Source organism: Ictalurus punctatus, chromosome 16 (assembly GCF_001660625.3).
Source record: "Ictalurus punctatus breed USDA103 chromosome 16, Coco_2.0, whole genome shotgun sequence".
Lineage (NCBI taxonomy): Eukaryota > Metazoa > Chordata > Actinopteri > Siluriformes > Ictaluridae > Ictalurus > Ictalurus punctatus.
This window is the reverse complement of record NC_030431.2, coordinates 22,896,996-22,913,727: the sequence shown is the minus strand read 5'-3', so window position 1 is coordinate 22,913,727 and position 16,732 is coordinate 22,896,996. Positions and strand designations below refer to the sequence as shown.

At 39.9% G+C, this 16,732-nt stretch overlaps 1 protein-coding gene across 2 annotated transcripts in view; it reads left to right on the top strand.

The window, feature by feature from the left end:
* csgalnact1a (chondroitin sulfate N-acetylgalactosaminyltransferase 1a) overlaps nt 1-14,821 on the top strand; it is a 39,910-nt gene extending 25,089 nt beyond the window's left edge. The window contains exons 4-9 of one of the 2 annotated variants that reach the window (XM_017489819.3): nt 984-1,085; nt 7,953-8,131; nt 9,022-9,116; nt 9,529-9,610; nt 10,270-10,572; nt 10,735-14,821. In XM_017489819.3, coding sequence (XP_017345308.1) covers nt 984-1,085; nt 7,953-8,131; nt 9,022-9,116; nt 9,529-9,610; nt 10,270-10,559 — 748 coding nt within the window. In that variant the 3' untranslated portion in view covers nt 10,560-10,572; nt 10,735-14,821. Of the gene's footprint in view, nt 1-983; nt 1,086-7,952; nt 8,132-9,021; nt 9,117-9,528; nt 9,611-10,269 lie in introns of both variants that reach the window. The other variant, XM_017489818.3, reaches the window with a different exon arrangement.
* The last annotated feature ends 1,911 nt before the right edge of the window (nt 14,822-16,732 follow it).

The following is a 16,732-nucleotide window of genomic DNA, read 5'->3' as shown; positions in this document are numbered from 1 at the left end:
CCACCACTGCCCTTATAACCATAACTGCATAACTATGCCTGCAGTTAAACCTTAACCTCAGTAAGCACAGAAAAGCGTTCCCCTATCGTCAGGAGATCATGAGTCCAATCCAGATGATGGATTGACGGACAGCGGACAGCCATCCGTGGCCGGGAGTCTGAGTAAGCGGGATGGCTTTACAATTAGGGCTGGGTGATACTACAAAAAAAAAAGTAATCTCGATTTCTTTCAACTTAATGAACGATTCTCGATTAGAATTCGTATTAAGCGTGCGATTTCTTTCAGCGTTTTTTATTGATTAGAATGGACTTTGGAAAATGTAGATGTACTAATAGAACCATGTCTAGTAAATAGTGCAAACAATGGTTCTTTTAAATAAAGGATCTTTAAAGAAAGGATATTAAAGAAAATAGTAATAATAATTGTTTGGACTATTTGCTATAGTTGGCGCTGTTAGTATTTTTGTAAAACCTAGTGGACCCTGCGTTCTCGACAGAGTAAATGAGGACCATGTGTTTCGTGACATTCCCCGTTCCGAGTTCCTTCCCCGTTTACGGAGTGACGTCAGATCAACGTGACTGCACACGCCATCAGAAATAAACCAAGTAAAGCTTCTTACCTTTAACTGTGTTATATTGTATGTGGAAGAGGGCAGATAGCGCTTTCCTCGAGTGTTCAGGTCTAAAGGAGATAAATGCATAAAGGCATAAATTACAGAGTCGAGCTTGTCTGAGTTTTTGGCATTTTTCACATGTGTAGGAAGATAAAAAGAAAAGAAAAAAAGAAGCAAGGTCAGCACAAACTTGGAGCATTTGGCGTCTGACTATCAGAATGTGTCTGTGTTCAACTGCTGGAATTTCACACCACTGTTTGTGTGTGTGTGTGTTTGTGTGTGTGTGTGTGTGTGTGTGTGTGTGTGTGTGTGTGTGTGTGTGTGTGTGTGTGTGTATGTGTGTGTGGGTGTGTATCTGGGTGTGTCTCAGGGAGGTGTGTATAAAGCAAGATGGACGAGTGCACCTCACCGTTGTCTACTTTGGCCAAGACCAGATGAACGAAGTCAAAGGAATCCTGGAAAACACGTCCAGGTACAGTACATACCTGTGTGTGTGTGTGTGTGTGTGTGTGTGTGTGTGTGTGTGTGTGTGTGTGTGTGTTGTGCTGAGACTGATACACACTGTCAAACGGATCAAGAAGCAAAGCTGAATAGTCGTCTGTGTGAACTGTTCCATTTTTCTACAGGACACACACACACACACACACACACACACACACACACACATACACACACACACACACACACACACACACACACACATGGTCCTCTTTGTGTGAGCGGCAAATGATTGCAGGGCTGCGTTTCGGGAGGAGATCTCACAATGTTAGACTGGTGCCGCTGTGATCTTTGACCTCAAAGAAAATGATGGTGTCCCTCGCCAGATGAACTCTACATACCTCTCAGTCTCCTCATGCTTCTCATGCCTCTCTTTCTGACTCTCTCTTTCTGTCTCTCTCTTTCTGACTCTCTCTTTCTGTCTCTCTTTCTGACTCTCTTTCGGTCTCTCTCGTTCTGACTCTCTCATTCTGACTCTCTCTTTCTGTCTCTCTCTTTCTGTCTCTCTCTTTCTGACTCTCTCTTTCTGTCTCTCTCTTTCTGACTCTCTCTTTCTGACTCTCTCTTTCTGACTCTCTCTTTCTGTCTCTCTCTTTCTGTCTCTCTCTTTCTGACTCTCTCTTTCTGACTCTCTCTTTCTGTCTCTCTCTTTCTGACTCTCTTTCTGTCTCTCTTTCGGTCTCTCTCGTTCTGACTCTCTCATTCTGTCTCTCTCTTTCTGTCTCTCTCGTTCTGTCTCTCTCTTTCTGTCTCTCTCTTTCTGACTCTCTTTCTGTCTCTCTCTTTCTGTCTCTCTCTTTCTGTCTCTCTCTTTCTGTCTCTCTCTTTCTGACTCTCTCTTTCTGTCTCTCTCTTTCTGTCTCTCTCTTTCTGTCTCTCTCTTTCTGACTCTCTCTTTCTGACTCTCTTTCGGTCTCTCTCGTTCTGACTCTCTCATTCTGACTCTCTCTTTCTGTCTCTCTCTTTCTGTCTCTCTCTTTCTGTCTCTCTCTTTCTGTCTCTCTTTCTGACTCTCTTTCGGTCTCTCTCGTTCTGACTCTCTCATTCTGACTCTCTCTTTCTGTCTCTCTCTTTCTGTCTCTCTCTTTCTGACTCTCTCTTTCTGTCTCTCTCTTTCTGACTCTCTTTCTGTCTCTCTTTCGGTCTCTCTCGTTCTGACTCTCTCATTCTGTCTCTCTCTTTCTGTCTCTCTCTTTCTGTGTCTCTCTTTCTGACTCTCTTTCTGTCTCTCTCTTTCTGTCTCTCTCTTTCTGTCTCTCTTTCTGTCTCTCTCTTTCTGTCTCTCTCTTTCTGACTCTCTTTCTGTCTCTCTTTCGGTCTCTCTCGTTCTGTCTCTCGTTCTGTCTCTCTCGTTCTGCCTCTCTCTTTCTGTCTCTCTCTTTCTGACTCTCTTTCTGTCTCTCTTTCGGTCTCTCTCTTTCTGTCTCTCTCGTTCTCTCTCTCTCTTTGTCTTTCATTTGTACTTGATGTACCCATGCGCATTTATTTGACGAGAGAGAGAGAGAGAGAGAGAGAGAGAGAGGAAAAACAAGATGCTGGTGAGGGAATAACTGTTTAGAGTTGCAAGTGATAACAAGAATGCATTCAAAGTACGACATATCGTTAATTAATTGATCAATTAAGTAAATTGTAGTTAGCACTGACAAATTGCTATGATATAAGAGGATTAAACACTTGTGTATTATTGGAAAATAGACAACTACAGGTTGTTTACAGTAACTACAGTTCATCACACCACTCCATCATTGATTATTTGCCTGTAACAGCAAGCCCCCAGGTGGTTTATTCCTTTCTCATTAGGACCTTTGTTGTATGAGAATGTTTAAGGGTTCTCGGGAAGTTCTGCCTTCTTAAAGAAGATCTACTTAGAACCTTTTCTAAACGTGAAACCCATTCTACAGTGCTGGGGAAAAGTATTTATTCTGTTTTTGTGTATGTCTCATACTAAATAGTTTTCGATCTTCAAACGAAATACGACATAAAACAAAGGCAACCCAAGTCAACTTAAAATCTGGTTGTGCCACCTTCAGCAGCAATAACTGCAACCAAACGCTTCCGATAACTGGAGATCAGTCTTTCACAACGCTGTGGTGGAATTTTGGCCCACTTTTCTTTGCAGAACTGCGTTAATTCAGCCACACTGGAGGGGTTTCAATCAGGAACTGCCGATGAACCTGTCCTGCCACAGCATATCAACTGGTTCAAGTCAGGACTTTGACTAGGCCACTCCAAAACGTTTGCTTTTTTGAACCATTCAGAGGTGGATTTACTCCTATGCTTTGGATCATTGTCTTGCTGCATAATCCAGTTGTGCTTGAGTTTCAGCTTACAGACTGAAGACCAGACATTCTCCATTAGGATTTTCTGGTGGAGAGCAGAATTCATGTTTCACTCAATTATTGCAAGTTGCCCAGGTCCTGAAGCAGCGAAGCATCCCCACACCATCACACTTCCACCACCATGCTTGACCGTAGGTATGATGATCTTTTCGTGGAATTCTGTGTTTGGGTTACGCCAGATGTAACGGGACTCCTGTCTTCCAAACAGTTCCACTTTCAACTCATCACTCCACAGAACGTTCTCCCAAAAGGTTTGAGGATCATCAAGGTGTGTTTTGACAAAATTCAGATGAGCCTTAATGTTCTTCTGGGTTAGCAGTGGTTTTCACCTCGCCACCCTTCCATAGATGCCATTTTTGCCCAGTGTCTTTGTGATAGTGGAGTCATGAACAGTGACCTTTATTGATCCAAGAGAGGCCTGTAGTTCCTTTGATGTTGTCCTTGGCTCTTTTGTGACTTCCTGGATGAGTCATCGCTGCGCTCTTGGAGGAATTTTGGAAGGTCGGCCACTTCTGGGAAGGTTCACTACTGTGCAGAGTTTTTCCATTTGGAGATACCGGCTCTCACTGTGGATCTTTGGAGTCCCAGAGCCTTTGAAATAGCTTTGTAACCCTTCCCAGACTGATGTATTTCAATCACTTCCTCATCATTTCTGGAATTTTTTTCAGCAGTGTGTTACCGAGTAAGACCTTTTAACCAACTTCATGCTGTTGAAAAAGTTCTATTTAAGTGTAGATGTGATTGAACAGGGTTTGCAGCAATCAGGCCTGGTTGTGTCTAGTCCAGCTGAACTCCATTATAAATGCAGTTTCATAGATTTGGCCAATTAGTAACTACAGGGGCACATACATTTTCACACAGGCCCAGTTGGTACTGGATAACATTTTTTGCTTCAATAAATAACATTATCATTTAAAAACTGTATTTTGTGTTTATTCAGATTGCCTTTGTTTTATCTCAGATTTTGCTTTAACTTCTGAAACAATTTACTATGAGATCTACACAAAAACAGAAGAAATCAGGACTTTTTCACAGCACACAGTCTTTAGTTTTCTTCGAACTGCTGCTCCAGTGCCTTGATAAGAAGAGAATGCTAACTCATTCATATACTTGATTCTCATGGAACAACATGACAGCAAAGTTTCGCTGATAAAACCTCACTGTTCGTTATATATGGGAACTTAAAGCTAAGTTCAGTCTTGTGTTCGCAACAAGTTCTAATGCCGCATAACCGTCCCGTGAATGTTGGAATAACACCCTTAACACGTATTAACAAGAATAAACAAGTATAAACGCACAACAAAATAGGCAGACTCGCTGTAAGTGCTGAAAAATGCAAACCAGCTAATGTGTGTGTTTGTTGATTTTAAGTGCCAATATGTGTCAATATGTGACCGCCAGCCTGATTCACACACACACGCACATCAGACATCATTCCGAAAGCCAAACACACTCCGGTCCATGATTAATTTATAGCACACACAAACACACACACACACACACACACACACTCTGTTAAACCTCCCCTCACTTCTGAAGCCTTTATATTGTATTCTGTCTGATCTTCAGTCTGTTCAGAGGAAACTTTTGGTCTCCGGTTTAAATAGAGCTGAACTCACATCTGCGAATCGATAGCCATGAATAATTTGTGTTCATTTGAGATGGAGACGAGACGGCACACGCACGCTGCAGCTAATTCAACCAGAATATTAATGCACAACAAAATAGCTGTTCTTATTTGTTTTCTGCTTGCCGAGTTACTTTTACTCTAAATATTTTTAAAGGAGCATGATAAGAGGAAACTAAGTGCACGTCTGTATTCTTCTTGACCCTCTTAACGTACACTGTGAGTTTTGCAAAACTCTGAGAATGTTAACATTTTTCCAAAAAAAAAAAAAAGAACCCCTAACCCCTTACCATTTTTGGGGTGAAAAACCTGAAGTTCTCTGATCTTCATCAAATTCACACTGTCTGCTAGGGTGATCAGGACTAACGCGTGGGTGCGTTTAGTTTTGTCCTATCCCCTTCTAAAGTTGAGATATTGCGCAACATATTATAGCATACTATATAGAGTATGCGTAAGTGCACTCCTGTGTTATCCTGTGTTCTAAAATTGAGATACAGCATAGCACAGCATATTATAGTAGAGTGTGGGATAGTGTGGGAGAGCGTAGTACAGTACAGGATAGTATAGTGTAGTATAAAATAGTCAATAATATACTATAGTATAATATAATACTATATACTAAAATACTATAGTCAATATAATACTATACACTGTGTACTACACAGTATTATAGATAATATAGGTACAGTATAACATAAGGTACAGTAGTATAGTATATTAAATAGCTATATTATAGTACACTAGTTTAAATAGGTATATCTGCATTCAAACTCATGCACTACACGTGCACGTTAACCGATATCGACCGGGAAATGTTTGCATTTGTGTGTCCTAAACCTGTATATTTCACTGAGCGTAATATAAAAGAAATGTGAGGCTCAGTCAGATCTCAGTTCTTGAGAGTTACAGGACAAAACTAAGTGCACCGTTGTGTTAGTCTTGAATGGCATGTGAATAGTTTTTGCCCCAAGACAAAGAGTGAGACGTATTATAGTATAGTGTAGTACAGTATAGAACTGTACAGGATAGGACGGTGTACTGTAGCATCACATAGTATAAGGAATATAATAGTATAGTATAGAGATACAGTGTCGTGTGGTATAGTATGTGGTATAGTATAGTAGTTATTTACTGCCATTAACTGATATTGACCTGTAAATGTTTACATCTCTGCGTACCACGTGTATATTTTATTGAGTGTGATATAATGGAAGTTAAGATATAGTATCATATGATATAGTATAGTGGCTTAGTGGTTAGCATGTTCGCCTCACACCGCCAGGGGTTCGGGGTTCGATTCCCACGGCTCTGTGTGTGCGGAGTTTGCATGTTCTCCCCGTGCTGCGGGGGTTTCCCCCGGGTACTCCGGTTTCCTCCCCTAGTCTAAAGACATGCATGGTAGGCTGATTGGTGTGTCTAAAGTGTCTGTAGTGTGTGTGTGTGTGTGTGTGTGTGTGTGTGATTGTGCCCTGCGACGGATTGGCACCCTGTCCAGGGTGTACCCCGCCTTGTGCCCGATGCTCCCTAGGATAGGCTCCAGGTTCCCCGTGACCCTGAAAAGGAGTAAGCGGTTGAAGATGGATGGATGGATGGATGGATGGATGTTGTTGAGCATTAAGTTACACTGGCACCTTTTCTTCCTGTGACCCAAAATTGTGTTACTGTCTCTTTAAAATTCTCGGTCATTTCACAGACATTTCATTTTAAATTTTGCGAAATGTTTCTGTTGGCTTTGCTTGAGAGTATTGACTATGAGTGATTCATGCCAAGCCTCCTTCACTGGGACTGACATGCATAGAGGCCATATGGAGACATTCTGTGTGTGTGTGTGTGTGTGTGTGTGTGTGTGTGTGTGTGTGTGTGTGTGTGTTTATATATATATATATATATATATATATATATATATATATATATATATATATATATATATATATATATATGTTTCATTCATATATATATATAAAACATACACACACACACACACACACACACAGACATATATATGAAACAAACTGGCCCAGAACTTCAGTATAGTGGGGAAAAAAAATGTCGAACAACCTGAAGTGGATGAAAAACGAGTCTTTCTAGACAGTCTCCTTCTCTCGAAAACAACCCAGTATCGCAAAAGGAAATATTTGCAGTCTGCTTTAGCCGGAGTCGAATCATATATACACACAGACACACACACATGTTGTAAATCTGCCAGGCGTTATTCTAATGGCCCTGATTACTGCCTTGTCTACATTGTTATTGGCTCATTGTGCAGAATTAGAGGTTTCTAAAGGAATTTGAAAATGAAAAGAAAAAAAAACCCTACAAAACTCTGCGCGTATGTGCTAACAAATTGAATCTGGGAAAAATGGAGCTGAGACATGCTCGATCTGTGAAGTGGACCTGTAAAACCAGGAGCTAAATTATTATATCTCTGCACGAGCTGAATTAGTTAATAAGAAAACTGTGCACGTCGGTAATCAGGATTTTTATTATACTCCGCAAGAGCTGCTTAACTGCCACTCGTAATATTTTCACCAGATTTCAGCTCTAATGAAGGAGTCTCAATAAAGGAGGTGTGGCCTCTGTGCCTGTCTGTCCCAGTGAAGGAGGTGTGGCCTCTCAGTGGAGACATTATTATATTATTTATTTAGATATGAAAATTTTGATCAGGATGCTCTAGTATTTGATCACAGCCCCTCTGAGAAAGCGAGCGAGCTCACTCTTTGAATTCGTTCCCGTCTCACTGAAAAGAAAAGAAAGAAAGAAGTAATGCTAATCTGATACCTGTTGTATTCCATGATCGTCATGATTATATACTGTGACGTTTATATGTGGTGAAAAGCACTTTTCTTTATCTGTTTTTTTTTTTCTTTTGACTCAGGGAGCTGCATTTCCGTAACTTCACGATGATCCACCTGAACGAGGAGTTTTCCCGAGGCCGAGGTCTGGACGTGGGCGCCCGAGCGTGGAAAGGAGGAAACGTCCTGCTGTTCTTCTGTGATGTTGACATCGTCTTCACTGCTGACTTTCTCAACAGCTGTCGCCTGAACACACAGCCAGGTCAGTACGGGAGTATGGGAAGAAGAAGAAAAAAAGGAGCAGGGAGAAGCAATTTGTTAGTCCTTTATACCAGGGGTTCCCAAACTTTTCCAGGGCAAGGCCCCCCAAATGGCATTAACATTTGACCGAGGCCCCCTTTTGCAAGATGTCTTTAAAACACATAAAAAATACAGACTTCTGAATATACCCCCCCCACCTATATACTTTTTTTTTAAAGTAATATAATTACATCTTACATCTTTACATTACATTAGGAATTATATGTTTATATATATATACATATTTATATAATATATATATATATATATATATATATATATATATATATATATATATTTTATATATATATATATATATATATAAAATCATGTATTTATTTAATTTTCACACCAAATTGTTGAGGCCCCCCGGGCGCCCCCTGGTGGCTCCCTAGGGCCCCTCTTTGAAAACCACTGCTTTATACAACCTGAGAACACCATCCCCGCAGTGAAGCATGGTGTCGGTAGCATTGTGTTAAAAGGCAGAATGGAAGCAGGTTCCCTGGAGCTTACACGCTATATTTTTGTTTTGTTAGATTAATATAGCCCTTGCGGTGGAAAGCTTAGCTTTTGCAGACAGGATGCAGGTGTTAACAATGTTTTTATATATATAAAATTATGTATATTATATATATATATATATATATATATATATATATATATATATATATATATATATATATATATATATGCTGTGTTGTTCTATTCTCTCTCACACATTTCCACTCCTGCCTGATATCCTGAGTTTACGAAGGGACTCTGGGGCTCCATTCACATCTGGATTGTTTATATCGATTCTGACTGAGAGGAAGCGAATATGGATTTTCAAATCCATGTGTCTGTCTCTTTCAGGGAAGAAAGTGTTTTATCCGATTCTCTTCAGCCAGTACAATCCTGCAGTGATTTACGGAGGCAGCGATCACGTCCCGCCCGTGGAGCAACAACTGGTAATGAACCTCGGTTTAATCGACACGCTCGGTCATTTTTACCGAACTGGATTGTTAGAGATTGATAGCTTATAGAAGGTTGCTCACTTTGTTTCACTGCTGGAACAAGATCCTTTCTCTAACAGAATTACGAAAGGATCTGTCTATGTATTTATATCTCTTTGTCTGTCTGGTTTGTCTGTCAGCCAGCTATCTGTCTGTAGGTCCTTCTGTCTATTCTTCTGTCCGTTCACCTGTAGGTTTATATACCTGTCTGTCTCTCTGTCTGTCTTTATAAGGCATTATTAGAGATTATTGTTACACATTTATAAAGAGTCTGTAAAGATGGACTTCAGAGGAAGTGTGTGTAGCATTAGACCATGTTGAGACACACAGGATGAGGATGTCAGTGTGTGTGATGTTTCCTGTGCAGGTGATTAAGAAAGACACAGGCTTCTGGCGGGACTTTGGTTTCGGCATGACCTGTCAGTACAGATCCGACTTCATCAACATAGGCGAGTATGAGAATGAACACGACACACACACGCCTCCTTTTAATCTAGTGTGTGCTAGATTAAATCATCCTTCTGCATCTTGAGAATACACGATTAAGGATAGGATCTACTACTGAGATATCCGGGCAGATCAGCTCGTCTCATTGGATTTAAAAATGTTTTTATACCTGGTCTGTATGTTAGAAATCAATTTGTTCATCGTATTAAGTCCCATCTACTGTGTGTCAGATTCATGTCTGGTAACGAGCTGGGTGAAGTGGGTTATTTATATTGCACCGTAGTGACATAAATATCATCCGCAAGACCAGTTTCTAGGAAATGGGGCAGGACTTTTAAGGCTTTGCTTGAAGTCCATTTGGGAAAATGGCATTTTGGTTTTGTGTCTTCGCTAAAAATGGCTCTTGATAATGCAGTAACGTAAACACAATTTTGGACTGAAGCGAATCTGAAAATTCCAGATTTAGAATGTCACACCCACGTCAGAGCAGGCGTCATGGTCATTTCAGACCATGAAAACAAATGCTAGAGAACAGGAAAAAAAATTGGTTTACGTCCAAACAAAACAATACTACGTCTGCACACATACACACACACACACACACACACACACGCGCGCGTCCTGTTTGCTGATTATAGTATTCTCTATCCTGTGTGCACAGGTGGATTTGATGTTGACATTAAAGGGTGGGGTGGTGAGGATGTGCACCTCTACAGGAAGTACCTGCACAGTAACCTGCTAGTGATCCGCGCTCCATCTCGCGGTCTTTTCCACCTGTGGCACGAGAAGCACTGTGCGGACGAGCTCCCGCCTGAGCAGTACAAGATGTGCATGCAGAGCAAAGCCATGAACGAGGCGTCACATGGGCAGCTGGGAATGCTGCTCTTCCGGCACGAGATCGAGGCTCACCTTCGCAAACAGAAGCAGCGCAGTGCCGCCAAGAAAGCCTGAAGCATGAACCATGGTGACTTACATGAAAAAATACAATATAGAAAACACTCACACGTCTGTGTGTGTGTGTGTGTGTGTGTGTGAATTGCACAGGCGTTGTACTTCATGCTGTTTTAATACACACTTTTGGACTTCTCCTTTTGACTTGGAAGTGACGTTTGCCTTGTTTCAACAGGAACTCACTCAAGAACAGGGTATTTCCATGAAGCTTGTGACATTGGAACCCTCTGAGTGGATAAAAGGTTTAACGATGCTGTTGCTAGGCAACTGGTCACATGGATGTCAAGCCTAAGCTAGCTAAATGACCGAAACTAACGATATAGCAAGCTAGCATGTTGTCTTTTACAATGTACAGTAAAGGCACAGAGACCGTCGAAACAAGATGACACATTTGGAAAATTTCCTTCAGCGATGTTGGTCAACAGTCATTGTAACTAAAATTACACTTTGCATCTGCCATATGGACACGGTGGGTCGTGGATGAATCCGACTCTCCTTAGAACATCATTAAGGATTTACGCTGTAGTTATTTTTTTAACTAGAATTCTTGTCTAGTTTTTTGTTTGTTTGTTTGTTTGTTTGTTTTTTGAAGTAAGTTAAAGTAAGTTGTTGAATGATAACATATTATAAGAGCACATTGCAGCCAGACCTAGCCTATTGTCAGAGCTGCCTTTGTAGAAAATTAATAAACACCTCCTGACCAATCAGGATCGACAACACGGCAGCGCCTGTAGTATAATAAAACGTAAAGATAACCATGTAATGTTTACTTGTTATGTTTAGCGATCTGGGTTAGGTCTTAGCTGAGTGTGTTTATTTTATTTACACACTAAATAATTAGCCAATTAGCCAGCAAGCTGCTGTAACATAGATTTATGGCTGTGTATAGCGCCCCCTAACCAGATTTTCTCAATCTGTGTAAGATGAGTACTAATGAGAATGATTTCAATGACAACACTCCTAACAAACACTGATGTTTGGGATGATGGAAAAGTACGACCTGAAGATGTTGCTCATTAATTAATTAGTTCATTGTGTTGTGGTGCCCTCTTTTGGTCATTGGAGGAACTGCAGTAATTTAAAAATGTACAGGTTTGCTTGATGAAATGTCTTTATTTTGAGATTAGGAGATGCTATGTTTGATGTATATTATGGGCAATAGCTATTCTAGTTTATATGGCCATCTACATAGATGGCCATATTCTAGTTTATATGGCCATCTACATGTTACATTAATCTCTCCGTGATCTGGATTTTATTCTTTTATTATACACTCTTCTTCATAATATCATTTATTAAGGGTTCTTCAGTTGTTCCTTCCGGGGAAGCCTTAAAGGTTCTATCTGAGACCCTAGAAGAGTGTTTTCCTATCAGATAGGTTTCCAAGTAGAATCATTTTAGGAAGCTAAGAATCTTTAACTATGCAGGAACCCTTTTTTTTCTAAGATGGTACAAAGTACCAAGACAGTTTAGGTCAATTGTAAACGTCTGCCAGGTTCTAGGTTTTGAGACGGATATCATTTGTACCACACGCATAATTAATACACACACTCTTAGAAAAGGTGTTCTTCAAGGGTTCTTTGAGGGTGGGTTATTTTGTTGTTGTTGATGTTGTTGTTGTTGGTCAAAGATGAGTTGAAACCCTTTCTGGTAGGAAACAATTTGCTGCAGGTTTCTACATAAAAAGTTTAACAGCGCCCCAAGAGGCGAAACTGCAGAACTACTAATATTTCAAAAACATTTTAGGAACGTAAGTTGTTGTTTTCCATCGTTTTTATTCAGGAATATTTGCAGACGTAAATTATTAAAAAAAACTTTCTTAATTTGCTTTTGCAATTAATCAGAAATAAGTTACATGTTCAGCATGTATACACGTTTTTCTGATTTTTCCAGATATATTAGACAATCCCATTTTCTCATTTTCTTCTTCTTCTTTTTTTTTAAAAAAAAAGAAAAGAAAAAAAAGAAACGATTATTGACACATGCTGGAGTAGAATTTTGACTTTGTCACGTAGAGAACCGAAGGTATAATGTCTCTAAAATGGCAGTACTTTAATGAAGTAATGGTACTTCAAAAAAAAAAAAAAAAAAGCACTTAAGTACAGTAAGATATTGCATTTACTGCTGTTTAATAGCCTAATGATTCCTCACTGATTTATAATTCCACATCAAGTTTATTAATCCTTAAACTCATTTGTACACTCGTCTATGTGTGATGTGGTGCTGTCTCTACTGCTTTCAGCCAATAAGAGGACACTTTACTGGATTTACGCCATGATTTATTATTATCAGGATTTCTGGGGGGGGGGGGGGGGGGTCTGTTCTTTCTCTTTTTGCTTCTGCAATTTACATCAGTCCTAATTTATTGTTTATAGACAGACTGGGTATTGATCAAAAAATGAGAAGTCTTTTGTTTTATCCGAAGGCTGTTTGGATAGAAGTATTAATATGCACAAATGTGTTTCTCCATCGTCTCATGAAGCTGAGAAAGGGAGGAATAACCATCTGAAATGAAGCATTGTTACACTTTGAAGCATATGCATGTTTATATCAGTGTGTCGATCAGTAATAACCCAGAGGATGTTCAGTTTTATGAACAACAGATCTCATCACGTCAATCACAGGGTTGTTGTGGTCACGGTCACTTTCTAATTACGTTGTCTAATTACGTGTATTGATGTCAAAAAATAGAAGGAAGAAAAAAGAAAGACGTTTCTAACTGAACCGGACGCTATTGAATGGACGGATTGATGTTCACTTTGTCCTGAGACTCTGTTCCGTGTTGTTTTGAATGGAGAATTGTTTTTAATGTATAAGTAATGTCTGAAGCAGACAGAAATACAGTAGGAGTAGATATGACGAGTGGTTCGTATGATGAACTACGACTTTTTTTTTTATTTGTTTCTGTACGCTGCTGTTGGGTTCTGTTTCAGGATTTCAGCCTTCGCAGGGTAGCTTTACTTCCGCGACACAAAGAACAATTGTGTTGACAAAGATGACGTGACGTGATCTCCTTTTTAGGAGAAGGCGATCAGAGTGTTTTTGTGGTAAATCGTCGACTGGAAGGCTTACAAGAAATCGTTTTACCCTGTGCGTACTTACGTTTATGTTCAAACGGACCCGTTAAACTGCCTTGATTTTTGAAAAATCTAGGGTGACTAGGGGCAGGAAGTAGAAGCCTGATTTATGGAATGATGGGCTTCATGCAGTTGGACAGGTTGTACATTCAAATGGGACAGTGGTGGCTTGGCGGTTAAGGCTCTGGGTTACTGATCAGAAGTTCGGGGGTTCAATCCCCAGCACTGCCAAGCTGCCACTGTTGGCCCTTAACCCTCTCTGCTCCAGGGGGCGCTGTATCATGGCTGACCCTGCGCTCTGACCCCAGCTTCCTATCATGCTGGGGTATGCAAAGAAAAAAAATTCACTGTGCTGTAATGTATACATGATCAATAAAGACTCATTAATGAAAATCCCAGCACTGAGTGACTGTTCGGGTTTAACACCTCAGCTCTGTGCTGGGATCAGATTTCAGATCTAATAAATAAATAATTATGAATCCAACATGTGATACGAGTTCTCATCCAAGGACCATGCTGTGTGACTATGATTTGTAATTTAAAAAAAAAAAAAAATTTGTATTACGAATGAAATTAAACCGTAAGCCATATTTAATATTATTAGTATTATTTGGATAATCCTCAGACGCAGATTGAGCCACGCCTTAGATCATATCAGTTTATATAGGAGGTTAAAGAAGATTGTTTACAGCTTGACTTTAAAACGGGAAATAAAAGTTCAGGCTTGAAGAGGAAACGGAACGGTTTGGGATGTCCCAAAAGTTTCGGCGCTAAGACAGTAATTGATGGACAGACAGAGTACTTTCGTTTTTAGCTTCCCATATTGAACCTATATAATAAGAGATTTCTATTTATTTGTGTTATACGTTATTCTTGATTTATTTTTTATCCATTTTTTAAAATGTAAAACCTTTTGCACAGATGAAATATGAAAAGATTCAAAAACAAGCCTGCAAACTGTGGGTGTGTGTAAAATATCCACGTGTACACTTTAATAGAAATTTCTTTACATCTTTTTTTTTTCCTTTTTTTTTATTAAGTGAAACAGTTCCTTAAATAATGATTAAAAAATAACACATCAGTAATATATAAATGTATTATGTCTTTATATAACACACTGAGCTTCTATGTGTATTTACATGACTTTTTATGGCAGAATGTTCTAATAAACATTCATTCAGTTTATATTGTATGGATTGAGTTTGTTTCAAGCTTGTGTTATTGTGTTGTTTGTTTGTTTGTTTGTTTGTTTGTTTGTTTGAAGTAGATTTATGGACACAGGGATGAAATTAAATTTACACGTTCAAATAAAATGTGTCGTCCTGTGTTTTAGCGTGTCCATACACACACACACACACACACACACACACACACACTGAAGAAATCAAATCTGCTCAGTAGACAATCTAGTTACAGCCATGTGAAACATAGGATATATAGTTAGATATAGTGTTTTTAGCCTATATAATATGCTATAATATGACCAAAAGTATGTGGACACCGGACTATAACAATCCATTCCCGATTTAGTTCCACCTTTACTGTTATAATAATCTCCACTCTTCTGGGAAAGCTTTCCACTAGATTTGGGGGCGTGGCTTTGTGGGATCTGTGATCATTCAGTCACAAGAGCATTAGTGAGGTCAGGCAGTGATGTTAGATGAGGAGGAATTGGGTGCAGTCGGCGTTCCAGTTCATCCCAAAGGTGTTCAGTGGGGTAAACCATGTCTTCATCTTCATGCTGGAACAGGTTTGGGGCCTCTTAGTTCCACTGAAGGGAAATTATAAAGCTACAGCATACAAAGACATTCTATACAATTATGCACTTTTTACTTTGTGGTAACAGTTTGGGGAAGAACCACATATGGGTGTGACAGTCAGGCGTCCACATACTTTTGGCCGTGCAGTGTACATTACAATGCAGAACGTGTGCAATATCAATTGGTCTTTTTTAATCTCTTGAATTATACCACTGAACCACACTGAGTTAAATATTTGCGTTTACAAGACAACCTGTTGATTTCAGCCTCCAAAAATGAAGACATTTCACAATATCTTAGCATGTTTCCTGCGGTTTACGATCATATTTCTTATAAATGACACAATGGATTGACAAAATATTACAAGCTCATAGAGTATGAGGTCCTTTGTCACAAATATCCCAATTACTTTGTATCGTTATTGAAACATAGCTTTTATCAACCTCAAAATCGTCCTTGAATATTGTGTAAAATTGCGACATAAATTTGAAAAATAGAACAAATCTCCATCCATCTTCTATACCGCTTACTACTTCTTCAGGGTCACGGGGGAACCTGGAGCCTATCCCAGGGAGCTTCGGGCACAAGGCGGGGTACACCCTGGACAGGGTGCCAACCCATCGCAGGGCACAATCACATACACACTCACACACCCATTCATACACTACGGACACTTTAGACACACCAATCAGCCTACCATGCATGTGTTTGGACTGGGGGAGGAAACCAGAGTACCCAGAGGAAACCCCCGAGGCACGGGGAGAACATGCAAACTCCGCACACACATGGCCCCGGCGGGAATCGAACCCCGGACCCTGGAGGTGTGAGGCGAACGTGCTACGATAGATCTGAGACGTTCATTATATTATTTTGTAAATCGTATAGCCTGGGAAATGGACTCTTTTCATAGAACAAATTTACACAAAATAAACATTTTATTTGTTACGTACTGTAATTAACGATTAATGAATTGTCTAGTATCTGCGTTTTAACGAAAACAGATGAGTGGCAGTTTTAACTCCCCCCCCCCCCCCCCCCCCCCCCGAGCATAGTGGTTACTATAAAAACCAGTATAAATGAGCTGCCGAGGTCCGTATCTCATGTGTCGTCATAGCTAGTTACAACCATAGCGCTGGATTATTATGGGATTATTATGGGATTAGATCTAGTTCACATGGGCACAGAAAACATTCATTGGAGCTTTGATAATCATTTTGCCTTTTCAGCTACACTAAAATGGCATCAACCACCAAAAAGCACCTGAACACACTAATGTGGCCAAAACATAAAAACAGCATTGCGGCATTTTGAATATGGATAACATACTTACTGAAAT